The sequence below is a fragment of the Erpetoichthys calabaricus genome, chromosome 12 (assembly GCF_900747795.2).
Source record: "Erpetoichthys calabaricus chromosome 12, fErpCal1.3, whole genome shotgun sequence".
Classification (NCBI taxonomy): domain Eukaryota; kingdom Metazoa; phylum Chordata; class Cladistia; order Polypteriformes; family Polypteridae; genus Erpetoichthys; species Erpetoichthys calabaricus.
In genome coordinates, this window is record NC_041405.2 from 702,045 (window position 1) to 716,366 (window position 14,322).

The 14,322-nt window shown below is 45.7% G+C and overlaps 1 protein-coding gene across 1 annotated transcript in view; it reads left to right on the forward strand.

Moving 5' to 3' along the window:
• LOC114642422 (uncharacterized) overlaps positions 1-14,322 on the forward strand; it is a 217,128-nt gene that overhangs the window by 196,271 nt on the left and 6,535 nt on the right. The window contains exon 25 of the mRNA XM_051934827.1: positions 13,183-13,482. Within this exon, the coding sequence (XP_051790787.1) occupies positions 13,183-13,482 (300 nt within the window). The remainder of the gene's footprint in view (positions 1-13,182; positions 13,483-14,322) is intronic.

The window sequence follows — 14,322 nt, forward strand, 5'->3', positions numbered from 1 at the left end:
ACTATTAACCCATTAACTGAACCTGACTGACAACATTTAATATTGTGGAGCCTCTCCTGACAGCAGTGGGCACAGGGTGGATGCCACGCCATCACTGGGCACACTGACACAAAACCAAAGGGGCCAATTTAGAAGGCCAAAAACAGGCAGACATGAGGAGATCATACCAGCTCTGCACAACAGATCAGCATGAATTTGAACCCAGGATTGTCAGGGTGCTTTGATAAACACTGCACCACTTTGAGTAAAAAACAAAGAATAAATATAATTTAAAATAAAGTTTGAACTGACTGTCAGACTGCAGCATCTTCTGTTCATTTTGGTGCATTGACATGTAGTGCAAAAGGCACCTACTGTGGTAGTCAGGAAACAAACTGACTGCCAGTTGAGTGATTTGTTCAGATTTGGCACAGCTTTTCTTTAAGGATTGTTTTTCAATTCAAGTTCAATATCTGTCTCATCCTACCAACTACACTAAATGGTCATTTATTATCATTTTTCAGGTCAACTGTGTCCACCAACTGTGTCAGACATTCAGGTGTCTGAGTTTAAAGGACTCGGTCAGCCCCGCACCTTGAGCCGCTCCATCCAGGACTTTTATCCCAAAGACATCACGGTGACCTGGCAACGGGTCACTGGGGATGAAAAACACCCCATCCGAGCCAACACGGTCACCCCAGAGAGGGGGGAGAGGGGCTACAAAGTGGAAGCTGTGGCTGAATTCACCCCGCTGACTGTGAGCGACCTGCTGGACGCAGACTATTTCTGTGTTGTGGACCACAAGTCCTTAGATAAGCCTATAGAGAAACATCTTAATAAAGATTTTTTTAAAAGGTAAGAAATGGTACAAGATGTCATGTGACAAACTCCTCTGTCACTCAGCCAGTGGGTGGCGCTGTGCAGTCCCTGCTGACCCTGGCTGTCCGTCTCTGTCTCTCAGGTCCTGTTCAGCAGCCCACCATCTCGGATGTGCAGATTCGCTACACCGCGTTTGGCCAGCCCTGCACCCTGACCTGTCAAGTGTCAGACTTTTATTCCAGAGATATCAGGGTCACCTGGCTGAGGAGAAGGAAGGGGACACAGAGGACTGTTCTGGCAGGGTCAGGTGACTGGAAGGCTACTGTGACTGTGGACTGGCCACCAGTGAAAGATTCTGGGTATATACTGGTGTCAGAGGCTATATTCACCCTTCAGTCCCAAAGTGACCTGGATGACATGGAGTACATCTGCAGAGTGGAGCACGAGAGCCTGAAGGGGACAGCCATGGAGAAGATCTGCTCACTGACTCGAGGTAAAAGACGTGATGAGACTCGTTATCCTCAAGCCCACCATTTGTGTCCACCTTTACTGTCTGTGTGTTTGGCTGCCTGACAGGTCTGCACCGATGCCCCCTAGTGCCAGGCATACAGGTGAATGATAAGCGATGAGGCAGAAATTTGCAGGAAAATTAATTTAAAAACAATTTAGGGAAACTTTGGCATTTCATGCCCAGCAGAACGTGTGCCATTGACGCCGATATTTTCATTTCCTTTACAGTCATTTTTCCCTAAGTGAGTGCAGAGGATGTTAACCTCTGACCCCAAGTGAGAGTTGGCATGAATAAGCAGGCAGTGGATTAGGCCAAGGCGGCACGGTGGCACAGTGGTAGCAGTGCTGCCTCACAGTTAGGAGACCCGGGTTCGCTTCCTGGGTCCTCCCTGCATGGAGCTTGCATGTTCTCCCCGTGTCTGTGTCGGTTTCCTCCCACGGTTCAAAGACATGCAGGTTAGGTGCATTGGTGATCCGAAATTGTCCCTAGTGTGTGTGCTTGGTGTGTGGGTGTGTATGTGTGTGTGTGTCCTGCGGTGGGCTGGCACCCTGCCCAGGGTTTGTTTCCTGCCTTGCGCCCTGTGCTGGCTGGGATTGGCTCCAGCAGACCCCCGTGACCCTGTAGTTAGGATATAGCGGGTTGGATAATTGGATTAGGCCAATGAGAGCACGAGGAGGGCACAGGGGCAGATCAGCGTGGTGGTATTGGCATCACAGGGTGGCCAAGAAGGCAGATGCCAGTTTTGGTGGTAAAATAATCAAAGGTTCTTTATCTGAGTGCTAAGTCCATTCGTCCTTCTTTAATGCACCCTTCTCACCCAAGTCATTTCAGACATCTTCCTCTCGTTTATTTGAATCTGGACTCTTCAACTGAGGACGTCATAGGCCCAAAACAAATGAGTTAAAATGAGTTTCATGGCTCTGAAGGCCCATGCACAGCTAAGTTTAGCATTACAGCACCTTCATGAAACTGGGAAAGGCGCTATAGAAATAAAATGTTTTAAACTGCATGAGAAACACATTGAGTCAGGCTTATGGTCGCTCATTAGGAGCTCTGATGCTTGTGGTGTGACATCTGTGCAGGAGTGGATGACAGACATATGAAGAGAAAAGGTGACTGTCAGCAGGTGGCCCGTGTCACCCAATGTTTGGCTGAAATTCTTAGTGTTAATCAACATGCCACACTTCAGCGTCCTCTGACACCATGACGTGTGAACAGGACTCCCTAAAGTTGGACTGACATTCAGGATCTGCTTGACGCTTGAATCCTGTCATCTCCAAATCCAAAGAAGTTGGCAGGTGGACACAGGAGAGACACATGGGTCCTGCTCAACATGGTCCTTCATATTAATAGGGGACTCCCAAGAAGTCACAATAAACATTCAAGATGTGCACCTATTGGAGTCTGTGTGGCGTGGTCTTCTTCAAGTGATATCATAAACATAATGTGGACACGTGTGCTTCAGATGCCATCATGGTGTCCACTCTTTGGGTCAGGATCAGGTGGGTTTAGCTATACATTTCAAGAAGAGAGAATTTGGACTCACGTGATGTTCATGAAGCAAAATAAATAAAGACAAGGCAGAGTAACAGGTTGACACAACTGTCCTCTTGTGGAGTCGGACATGAAGCTCAATGCTGACCCGACTGGCCAGGGTATAAACCTGAGGGGCTTTACAGGCTCAGCCAACTGTGGGCTCCTATAATCTGGGAGAACCGAACCAAACAAGCACTAAAGACCACCAGACAAGCAGAAACCTCACCTGCTGGCTTTTGAATTGTCCAGCAGGCCAACTACCAGTGACCACTGAGCCCAGGACAGCTCTATTGTCATGTCGGTGTTGTGTCAGGAGCGGGTGTGTGTGTGACGTGGACATCAGGCTTCACCTCTCCTTGACTGCTTAGGTCTCACCTCTCTTATTTTATTTTTTAGGCAAGTAAAAATTCCAACTCCACTCACCATTCATCTGACCACAAGCACAGAATCAGCCCGGCTCTGGTGGCAGGACTACAAAACTGTCACAAATCTGAATCTCCAGCCCAGTGTGTGACACGTGGAAGTGATGGCACTGAGAGCACAAAGAGAAGGCCTGCTTGCAGTTCCCCTGCTCTCCACCGTGTGTCACTCATCCTGCGGGTCCTGCTGTCCTGCCACCCACCTGATGTCCTGCGGCTCCACAGACTTTTGTTCACCCAGTGCTGCTGGTCATCATTTCCAAAGTGTCATCTCCTCCTCATCCTTACCTCATCTTACATAAGAAAGATGCTGACTACTCTCTGAGTGAAAAGTCCCACGTAAGGAAACTGAAAAGAGCAAAGTTTGACTGACCACTCAGATGTGCCCACCACTGTCCCACTTCAGTGCTTGTGCTTCAATTAAGAAGACAAAAATCAAGCAACAGGATCCATAATGTAGTGACGGTGTGGTGGCCACTGGGAGGAGTGTGGGCTGCACGTCACCCTCTGGTGGCCTCATTGATGCTTCTTTACTTTACATGCAGTTGGCCACCTCTGGCTGGACTACATATAGCAGTGTGTGCTGAGGGGGTGTCCCATCATCCACAGGACCGCAGCCCACCTGAGACCCTCCAGTCAGAAGGTCAGCAGACTTGACTTGCTGTCACGTCAGAGTAAACACACGCAGAATGGACTTTACTTCAGAGATGTGCAGCCGCCGTGTCAGGACAGTGAAGTGAGTGCCCTTCGGTGGGTGAGTCTTACATTTACTACAATTGTTGTCCACTCCATAAACACAAGTCCCTCGTTCCTAAGGTGTGTTTGTACCACCGATGTCTTCTCTTGCTTTATCTGAAGTAATTGCTCTTCTGCCCCTAAAACAGAGTGGCCACCCATCCCTAGGCGTGACCTTCCCTCTGTGCCCCCTAAGTCACCCCTCACACTGCTCACCCTGGGCTGGCAGATAACGAGGACCCTCCATGTATGAAGCAAAGTAAAACACGCGGGCTCTTCTGAGCTCTTCATGGCCTAAGACAGGCCAGTACGCTGTGTGCCATTTTAATTTGGACGGAGAATACAGGAAGACAAGTTTGAAATCCCTGCGGTGGGTTGGCACCCTGCCCGGGATTGGTTCCCTGCCTTGTGCCCTGTGTTGGCTGGGATTGGCTCCAGCAGACCCCCGTGACCCTGTTTGGATTCAGCGGGTTGGAAAATGGATGGATGGAAGTTTGAAATCCTCTGTTCATTCTGGGAATAAAATACGAGTCCACGCCGGAGTGTATTAAAGGGATCTCTGTAATGTGCAAGTTAAATAAGTTTAAGTGTGTTTGAGAGTGTCTGTGTCTAAACATGTTGTGTTGCTTGAAAGGACGAGATGATTGATATTAATGTACATGTGAATAGAACTGTTGAAATTAAAACAGCTCTTAATTTTAACTGAATAAGATATGAACAGGTGGTGTTAAAAAGTGTCCAAATTAGACATCACACAACATAAGCGCGCCTTTCATTTGAGTACTGGCCAGGCTCACATGGGGGGAGAATTTTTATTTAAAAAGAGTATAAATTTTAATGTAAGGAGACATTCTTTAAAATAGTAATGAAGCTGAAGAAAAACAGTGGCTTCCAATCTAAGTGGTGTTTTGTGCTAAGATAAAGAAAAGGGAATACGGGGGGGTAACTAACAGAAAGACAGACTGTGAACATGCAATAAACATCTGAAAGATAAGAATGAGAAAACGTCTAAGATGTGCTGGTTTTGGCAGAAGGTTATGGGGACAAGAAATCAGTGTATGCAACTGAAATACATTTAAAGTATTTTCTTAATTTAAGATTTTGGGGAAGCTTAACTAACAAAGAAGCAGATTCTTCATTCTAAACATGGGAGGGAATGTCTTAATTACCTGGAGGGCATTTTAAAAACTAAGTAAGTAAATAAATAAATAAATAAATAAAGGCACATTTTGCATTATAAGGCATTCTGATATATTGATTTCTTTCCTCGTCCCTTTTTTGTGTAATAAGTAACTTTCATATTTGAATTGTGAAATAAAACGAAAGGCTGCTGATTGTATCACTATAAAGCTGATGAAAGGTTGATTTTTTATAATTTGATACTTTAATGAAACCTCGAATGGGACATTTTTATTAAGATTCTAAAACCTAAGATCTGAATGTATGTGGTACTTTAATTAATAAAATAATTAGTAATGAAAAAAGAAATAAATACTTGGGAAACATGTAAAGAAACTTTAAGCTTTTAGATGGCAGGCTATGAGGGGTTAGAGATGAAGTCCAAAATCATTTTTGCTGTTAAGCAACCTTTCAAATGATTTAAGAGACTTTTAGTGGGAAGGGATAAAATATTTTATTTCAATGACCTCGTTAATCTTAGATATGGTCCAGATATACTGAAATATGAATATCTTGTGTAAAACGAAAATGTTTTTAAGACTTTACATATTTGAACAATGCCTTATTATTAAATACATGGGAGAGGAAAAGTGGAGCCTAACTGTGTTTGTTATATTCAATGTCTAAAACAATTAAGAATTTACCCGTCCAGACTGTGGATTTCTTTCTTGACTCTACTTGCTATGCTAACTATGAGATGTTCTCTGGAGGTTGCAGGCATACATTGCCATCTAATTAGGGGAAAGGAACAGTGAACACTGAGACAAATTTATGTTTCTTCTTGCTTTTTCAGTCCTGTCTGTCTTGTGAGGTGAGTGGGCTGTGGGCAGTTTAGCGGACCTCCCTTACTCATCCATCTGATTTTTTGGAGAATGTGCTCTTGATATTTCAGATTGTCTAATTTGATTTGTATTTGTATTCGTACTTCACTCAGAGTGTTCGCAGGTCTTCCCAGGTGTGTCTTCTTTTATTCTTAATACTCCATGAACAGGTCAGACACACGGAGGGCCCGTCTTACTTCTTGGTGTTCATCTGTGCCCTGACAGGAGCTCACAAACCGTTGGTCATTGCCACTGGCAGTCTGCGTCTTCTTTCTTTGTCAATCCTGACACAGGAGTGTGGCCTTCACCTGGAGCTCAGTGCCGTGGTAAAGTGACCTGCTGCTACGTCACCCACCCTGAAGACGAGCGGCGCTCTGGCCGAAGTGAATCTCCTCTAACCCAAAGTCATGGCACCATCTCCACGATCTTCACTGTCCTTTGAGGCGACTGCAGGGCTCCTTGTGTCTCTTTGGCCACACACAGCTTTTTAATTCCTCAATTTGCCTCTTTTGAGATTTATTATTGAGCAAAATGATGGAAGCCCTTGTTTTGAAAGTGCTGAAGAATTTCTGAGTCATTTCTTTGCTTCCTACACTGACCCACTTTTAAGATTGACTTCTGAGCTCCTCCAAATCATTTCTGCTTCATTCTTTATGACTTACTCATTGGTACGAGAAGAGCCCCACATGAGATACTGTTGGACACGTCTTGATGTCTCATTGCACACAACGTTGAGCTTTTAGGGTTCCCCTCTGTTTTTGGCCTCCAGTCCCTGATTGTTAGGCCATTTTTGACACCCTTATGATAAAGAGAGAGCCAATAGGTGTCTTCAGAAAAAATGATTAGGAGGACTTGAAGTTGTTCTTGAGATGTCAATTAACCCCAGGGCTTCACCCCCTGAGTACGATACGGGGGGCCAAAGTTATTCCTTTTCATAAGACTTTGATAATCTGGGTGTGTGGGGGTCCGATTGATACTCTTTTAAGGTGGCTGATCACAATGATCACATTCTGTATTCTTTACAGGTGGTCTTCGCCCTGTAAGGGGCACTCGCAGAAGGTTACAGATAACCAACATCAAGGATAAGCATGTGGGGTCTTGTTTTGGAGAACTTCAAGTTCTGTGGAGTTATTTTTGATCTTTTATGGCGATCTATGGACCTCTACCAGAGGGTGACATATTTCTGTTTCAATCGAGAATATTTAGACTTTTAACATTAAAAGTGAAGCACATGTCTTAATATTTCAACTCTTCTTGTTTATTATGCGCTCTACCTCATTAAGTTCATCCTATCACTTACTAGCTGCCCCCACGGCTCCGCCCACCTAGTAGGGAAACAGGACGGTGAGGAGGGTCCGCCCACTCCTGACGTCACGCGTCCCCTTCCCGTCGGCCCGCAGTCTCAGATTAGCGCGAATAAATCGCTCCTGCAAGCGAACTCTGATACTTAACGTCATGAGAGAAGTTGCAAAATCAACCGGAATGTTCAAGCAAATTCTGGAATAAAAACCGATCTAAATCTGTGAAGTAGTTCTCTCGTGAGAAGCGGACAGACACACAGACAGACAGACATTGGTTTTTATATACAGAGAGATGAACCCCCGATAGTTCTGACTTTTTCATGGGATCTCAGCATTTGTTTAAATTCAGAGAGAATAGATTGTTAACCCTTTCAAGGATAAGTCATTTTTTAAATAAATGAAAGACTTTTTTATAATCTGTTTTTATTTTTAATGGGTAGATAGCATATGCACAGTATTACATGGTGCCTAATGTTCTGAGTTTTAGAACGTTTAAAATAGTTCGATCTCACATGTAATTTTAATACCAGGAAAGGAATTAAAGGATCGTCGATATTTCTAAAACGTTCTAAAAACCTCCGCTCGTGTTTCTTTTGCTGGGTTTGATTTTATGAATGTGCTTTGCTTTGTTTCCTCTTTCATTTCTTATAATTAAATCCTCGTCCACCGCCCACCTCCCCGAGTGCCAGTCGGCCCTTCAGTCGCCCACCGAATGACGAGCTCGAGCGCACCGCTTCTGTCCTTCCGCGCCATCTAGCGGGCAGAAAAGGCACCGCAGCAGGCGAAGTCAGGGAGCCCTGACTGGGGAGCTAAATGACGGGCGGCGGGCGCATTGCACCGCTGAAGGGCGTAGGCTCAGCCGCTCGGTCCTGTTTTTCTGTTTTCTTGCCATTTATTTTTTCATTCCTTCCTCCTTCTTTCCCGTCACAACTCCTGTGTCTTTTATTTAATGAGCGCCGCTGCTCAGTTTTAATTATTTGTAAGTAGAGTGGCAGGCGCCTTCACTCATTCAGTGCATAGAAATAAAACACAAATAAACCGGCGACACGAGCCCGGTGTGAGTAACTGGCCTGGGGGGGGGGATGCGCAGCGCTTCTCGTTATGGGATCATCCGCCTCTGCATTCCTGAGCAGCCGCCCCTCCACTCTTTCACTTTTGGTTTTCGATGCTCTTCTGTGACTTTGGATCTCCGTTCACGATGGCGGCACCTCAGCTTTCTCTGTCGGCCGATCGGTACTCCTGCTCGGTGTGTCTGGACATCCTGAAGCAGCCGGTCACCATCCCGTGTGGTCACAACTACTGCATGAAGTGTATTACAGATTGCTGGGACAAGGCGGATAAAGACGGGGTGTACACAGGCCCGGTCTTAGGTATTATGGGGCCCTAGGCGAAAGGGGGGTCCAGGGGCCCCCTGAGGGGGGAGGAGCCCCCCTGGAAGCTCTGTGAAATGCGTGAAAATTAGACCAAGGAGTCAATCCGGGGCCCCCCGGACGCCGGGGCCCTAGGCGGTCGCCTACTTCGCCTTTGCCTAAGGCCGGGCCTGATTGGGACAAATAATGCTGTAGTATATTTAAGTATATATGACAATTGCTCACTCGGTAAATTTGTTTTGGGGGCCCCCAAGAAGGCGGGGGCCCTAAGCTATAGCTTGTGTAGATTATACGTAAATCCTGCACTGGGTGTACAGGTGTCCTCAGTGCAGGCAGGTGTTTGTTTCCAGGCCTCTGATTAAGAGAAATGAGATGTTGAAAGATATCATTGAGAAACTTGAAGATGTTAAAGGCGGTGTCACTCCATCTCAGACTCAGGCTGGACATCATGATGTGTCCTGTGGTATCTGCGGAGATACAAAACAGAGAGCCGTGAAGACCTGCCTGACCTGCATGATCTCCTACTGCGAGACTCACCTGCAGCCCCACCGGCAGTCTGAGGCTTATAAAAATCACAAGCTGGAGGAGCCGACTGGAGACATCAAGGAGAAACTCTGTGCAAAGCACCAGGAAGTTCTGAAAATCTTCTGTAAGACCGACCAGAGCTGCGTCTGCCTACTGTGTGTAGTGACCGAGCACAAGAGTCACGACACGGTGACACCGGAGGAGGAGAGAGCTGAGAGGCAGGTGAGGAATGGGGACATAAGGGAGCTGGGGTCTGCATCCTCAGGGTCTTCTTTCATACTAAATGCCGGACCATGCAAATGTCCAGCTTTGCCAAAGCCAGGGAGAGAAATGAAGGACAAAGCAAGTGGGACACACGGTGGTCAATGCCCCCATCTCACAGCTTGGACTGCTTGGGTTCGGTTTGTTCCTTTCATGTCCATTTGAGTTTTCTCCAGATATTCTTGTGCTCTTCTCTGTTTTAAAAGACAGAACATAAGACATTTGACCAACAAGAGGAGGCCATTCAGCCCATCAGGCCTGTTTGTTTAGTTAATAGCCAAGATGTCCCAAGGTCTCCTCCAGACCCTTCTTAATGTCTGTCTTTCCACTCCACGTCTCAGTAGTTTGTTTCAGAGTCCCACAGCTCTTTGTGTAAAGAGGTCCATTCTGGCTCCACACACCTAAACACTCAAACAAAGTCGCTGTTGTTGTTGTTCCCATTGTTTTGAGTGGTCCACGTTTTGTGCTCTGATGACAGATAGGACAGAGTTTTGGGGTCTGGGGTTTGACTGGTCACCGCTACGTAAAGGAGCCACTTCTCTGCGAGAGCACAACATTCATTTGATTTCCTTTTCTTGTTCTTCTCTTTCATTCCTTGTCAGTTTTCATTCGTTCCAAGATCTCGGATGACAGCCATTCCAGCTCCTCTCACTTCTTCCGACTCATCACCATCGCTAATGACAATGGAGTCTGCTGAAGCCCACCATTGCGCTCCCTGCTATCCTCATGGTCCTCATGGACCCTAAACAATTGCCCACCTGACCTTCTCAATGTTCACCTCACTCTCTCTTCACTTTCTCTTCATTTTCTTCTCTTTGCAGGTTTTGTGTTCCTAAGAATTCACTTTGAAATCATCTCAGTTTTTGTTTTGTTTTTCTCTGGCATCTCCTGATTCATTGATATGTGAAGACCCCCACATGTGATGCACCGTTTGACGTGTCTTCATGTTTATTTATTCAGGACATCAACCTTAATGCCACCCCATCCCGTTTTTGACCCCCTACACCCAATACATCCTCACTTTGAGGCCATTTTTTGTGTAGAAATTGACACCGCTGTGATAAAAGAGTAAACCAGCAGGTGTCGTCAGTGAAAATGAACAGAAGGACATGAACTTGTGGAGGACCCTCTGCCAACCCCAGGGCTTCACCTGCCAATGGCATATGAGGGGCACAACACTTTGAAACGATGTGGAGTGCCGTTTGATGCTACGTCAAGGGTGATGGTCACAAATCGGCTCACGTTTTTGATATTTGTTTTTTTTATCGGTGGTCCTGGCGTTCTAAGAGTCTCCCTCAGAAGGTTAAAATGACAAATTTCAAACATAAGCCACATGGGGTAGCATTTTAATCTACTGTATATCAGACTATAGATATGATGATGTTTTAGACTGCTGATCCTTTACTGGGAGTGTAGCCCGAGAAGGACGGCTGACAGAGGGGACAAGTGACAAATTTCTGTTGCAATCGAGAATATTTGGACTTTAAACATATCAATGGACACTCACATCTTAATATGTCAAACATTTGATGCAACTCTTCTTCTTTATTATGTACTTCTACCTCATTACGTAGATCGCGACATTTCGTATGGAACCCCTGAATTAGGGAGGCTTACGCCAACTCGGACCTTTTTATATTTTATAATGAAGATTACTTTATTTCTTCTTTTTTTTTTTAATAAATCCAAACTCCGTTCCATTCACTTTCTTCTAATCTCCCATTTCTCCCTCCTCAGTCTTCACTGTAATTTTAACGCCTGATCCCTCCGTGGGGCTCTCACCCTTGTGGTCCATTTCTCCTTCCACTCTCTTTTGACCACCGACCAGTCCAGTCCTTTGGGTCTCCCACATTCTCGGCTCCAGGTCATCCACTTTGTCCTCCTTCGTTCCTCTTCCTCCTTCTTCCCTTTTCTTTCTCTCACAATTCCCGCTGAACTCCATGTTCTGCCTCTGCTCACTCCTCAGATGTCTCTCCTCCATTTTGTGTCCTCTCAGGGCCAACTGGAAAAGACAAAAGCTGAAATGAAACAAAGAATCGAGAAGAAGGAGAAGAAAGTGAAGGCGATGAAGGAGACGGTCGAGAGGATTCAGGTGAGTTGTGTGTGCTGCTCACAGAATCCTGGTAAGAACAAGCGTCACTGTAGTTAGGATGAGATTTGCTGTAATGGGAGCAGAAGCCAAAACACACTGAAAAAAACGCTTTGTAGCTTCTTAGATGTTTGTCACGTTAAAAGGTTGAGATTACTCCATTGAATACAAATCTGAACGTGCAGACTCCTAGGGTGGAGTATGAAGTGTATAAAAATCCTCAGATTGTCCTTTCTCCTAATTTTAGTTCTTTGCAGCTCTCCCTTTCCACACTTGTGCTCTGATGTCTCACTTCTCTTAAGGGGTCAATATGGCCACCGTGCTCAGCGTCTCCATGTTTGGCACCTCCTCATTGTCTGTCGCTGACCCTTTACCTGCTTTTCTGTAATCAGAGCAGCACAGAATGAGAACTGCAGGAACACGAGGAGATCTTCAAGGCTGCACTTCAATCCATTGAGAGGCTGAGGTCAGACATCATTGAGATCATCAGACATTATGAGCAGAGGGAGGTGAGAAAAACCGAAAAGCTCATTGAAAAACTAGAGAAGGAGATCAGCGAGCTGAAGATGAGAGATGCTGAGTTCGCCCAACTTTCACTGACTAACGACCACATCCACTTCTTAAAGGTGAGAGGGACGACAATCCAAAGGACACCAGTTTGACACACACATCCTCCTCTTTCATGTTCTCCTTATCTTTGTCCCCGACACACAGAAGTTCCCGTCCATCAACGTTCTTCCTGAAGAAACAGAGACACCCGACATTGGTGTGAATGAAGATGTTGTGCCTGTGACTCTGAGGACGAGTCTGTCTGCCTTGAAGAGGAGCCTGGAAGGGATCAGCAGCTGGAAGTTTGTGAAGACTGGTGAGACTGCTGGGTTGAGTGTCCTCAGTTAGGTCTCAGACCCTCCTGCCCCTCTCAAGGACTCAATGCTGACGCTCTGCTCTTCTCATCTTCTCCTCAGGGGCTGACGATTCAGAATTCCCTCTTACAGGGTACATCTCTTTTTACTTTTTCTGGGCTTGTGTTATCAGAATGGAAGGTTCAGCCTGAGTAAAGTGTGGCAGTGTAGCCGCTCTGAGAAGGCCATGCATGGTGACACCAAATCTTGGATGTGTCCTGCTGGGCTGCTCTGAAGCTGCACTGATCTAGTGAAGAGCAGAAGCAGCAGTGAATCATTAATAATAATAATAATAATACACTTACATTTATTTGCTTGGCGGACACTTTTATCCAAAGCGACTTACAAAGGAGTTAAATGTAATGGAGTAACATTAGGCTTGGATCTGTTTGTTCAGTAAGTGTAGTAGGACAGGGAACTAAAGCTGACTGAGGTAATAACTCGTACATTTACAATCAGATTTCAATCGATAAGGCAATTCAGCGTAACAACAATGCAGAAGATCACAGAGCCAAGTTGGGTTTTTGTTTCAATCAATTAGACAGATGACAGTCACAGAACAGAAGGGTCTTCAATCACTTCTTAAATACGTTGAGAGAACCCGTAAGTCACCTCCTATTTGACCAGTCCGGCTCACTGGCCCTACGCCCATCTGTCACACACACACGTGTATGAACTTGTCATCGCTTTGTCATTATGTCACTCCCTGATATCCCTCCTGTCTCTAATCTCCAGTTCATCCTCAACTCTCAAACATTGAGAACGTCTCTCAGAAGTTCAGCAAAGATGTGAAGCTGCAGATCAGAGCAGAGGAGTTCTACCCTCGGGACATCAACTTCACGTGGACAGTGGGAGGACAGAGTGTGGCCTCGGAGTTACTGGACGTCACCAAAAACATCAATGAGACCTTCAGCACTCGGAGCATCTGCACTGTGCCCCTCGCTAAGGTCAGGGAGCCAGGGTTCAAGGCCTCAGTGGTCATCGAACATGAATCTGTGGGAAAGCTGGAGAAGACAGTCACCGATGGCAGCCTAGGTAAGCCAGTTTGTCAAACGTCCCCTCCATTTCAGTTTCTCCCATTTAAGTTTTTGTTTTATGATGTTGATGGGATAGCAAAGCTTACAGGCCAGTCAAGTGACCATTAGATGAATTGTGAGTGGAACGAAACAATAAGAAGAGAAGCAATGGGAGTAGTGGGCAGGTGACCACAGTGGTCAGTGAAAGGACAGCAAGGTGAGTGGAGGTCATCAGGCACACATGCCCAAGCACTAAGTAATGAAGCCTTTGAAACTTGGCCTTCAATTGCTGACCATCCACAATCCAACTCAGGCAGCACTGGGTGCAAAGCACAGGGTGTAACAAATTCTGAATTTGAACAAATCAGCATAAACGTCAGGCTGCTGTACTTTGGTAGCAATGGGGAGAAGTTAAAGAGCTGCCATGTGGTCAAGGAGGTCACTCACAGCAGGGACAAACTTGAAAAGAAACACCAAATATGGAGGCTTTGGTTTCCAGAATAAGATGGAAGTTACAAGAATATAAATTAGGGGGAAAACGTTAGGATGAGAAACCATTTACCCAGAATTCCACACTTTTGGTTCATTTTCTTAAATTGAGAAACGTGAGATTGTGATCAGTGGTCAGAGCCAGTAATGTGTCATCAAAGGTGACGAGGTTGACAGTCCCTGGCCATGACAGAGACAGATGGGGGCAGTTAGAATCAGAAAGGATTCATCAAGGAGGAGAGCAGAGGACGTTTGGGACATTTAGTTCTGGGGGTTAACTGTCTGTCAATGAGACATTGTGGAGGTGGTCATCGGCTGAGTGGGTGACGTCTGAGTTTTATTTAAACTGATGGTTCTCCTTCTTCTTCTT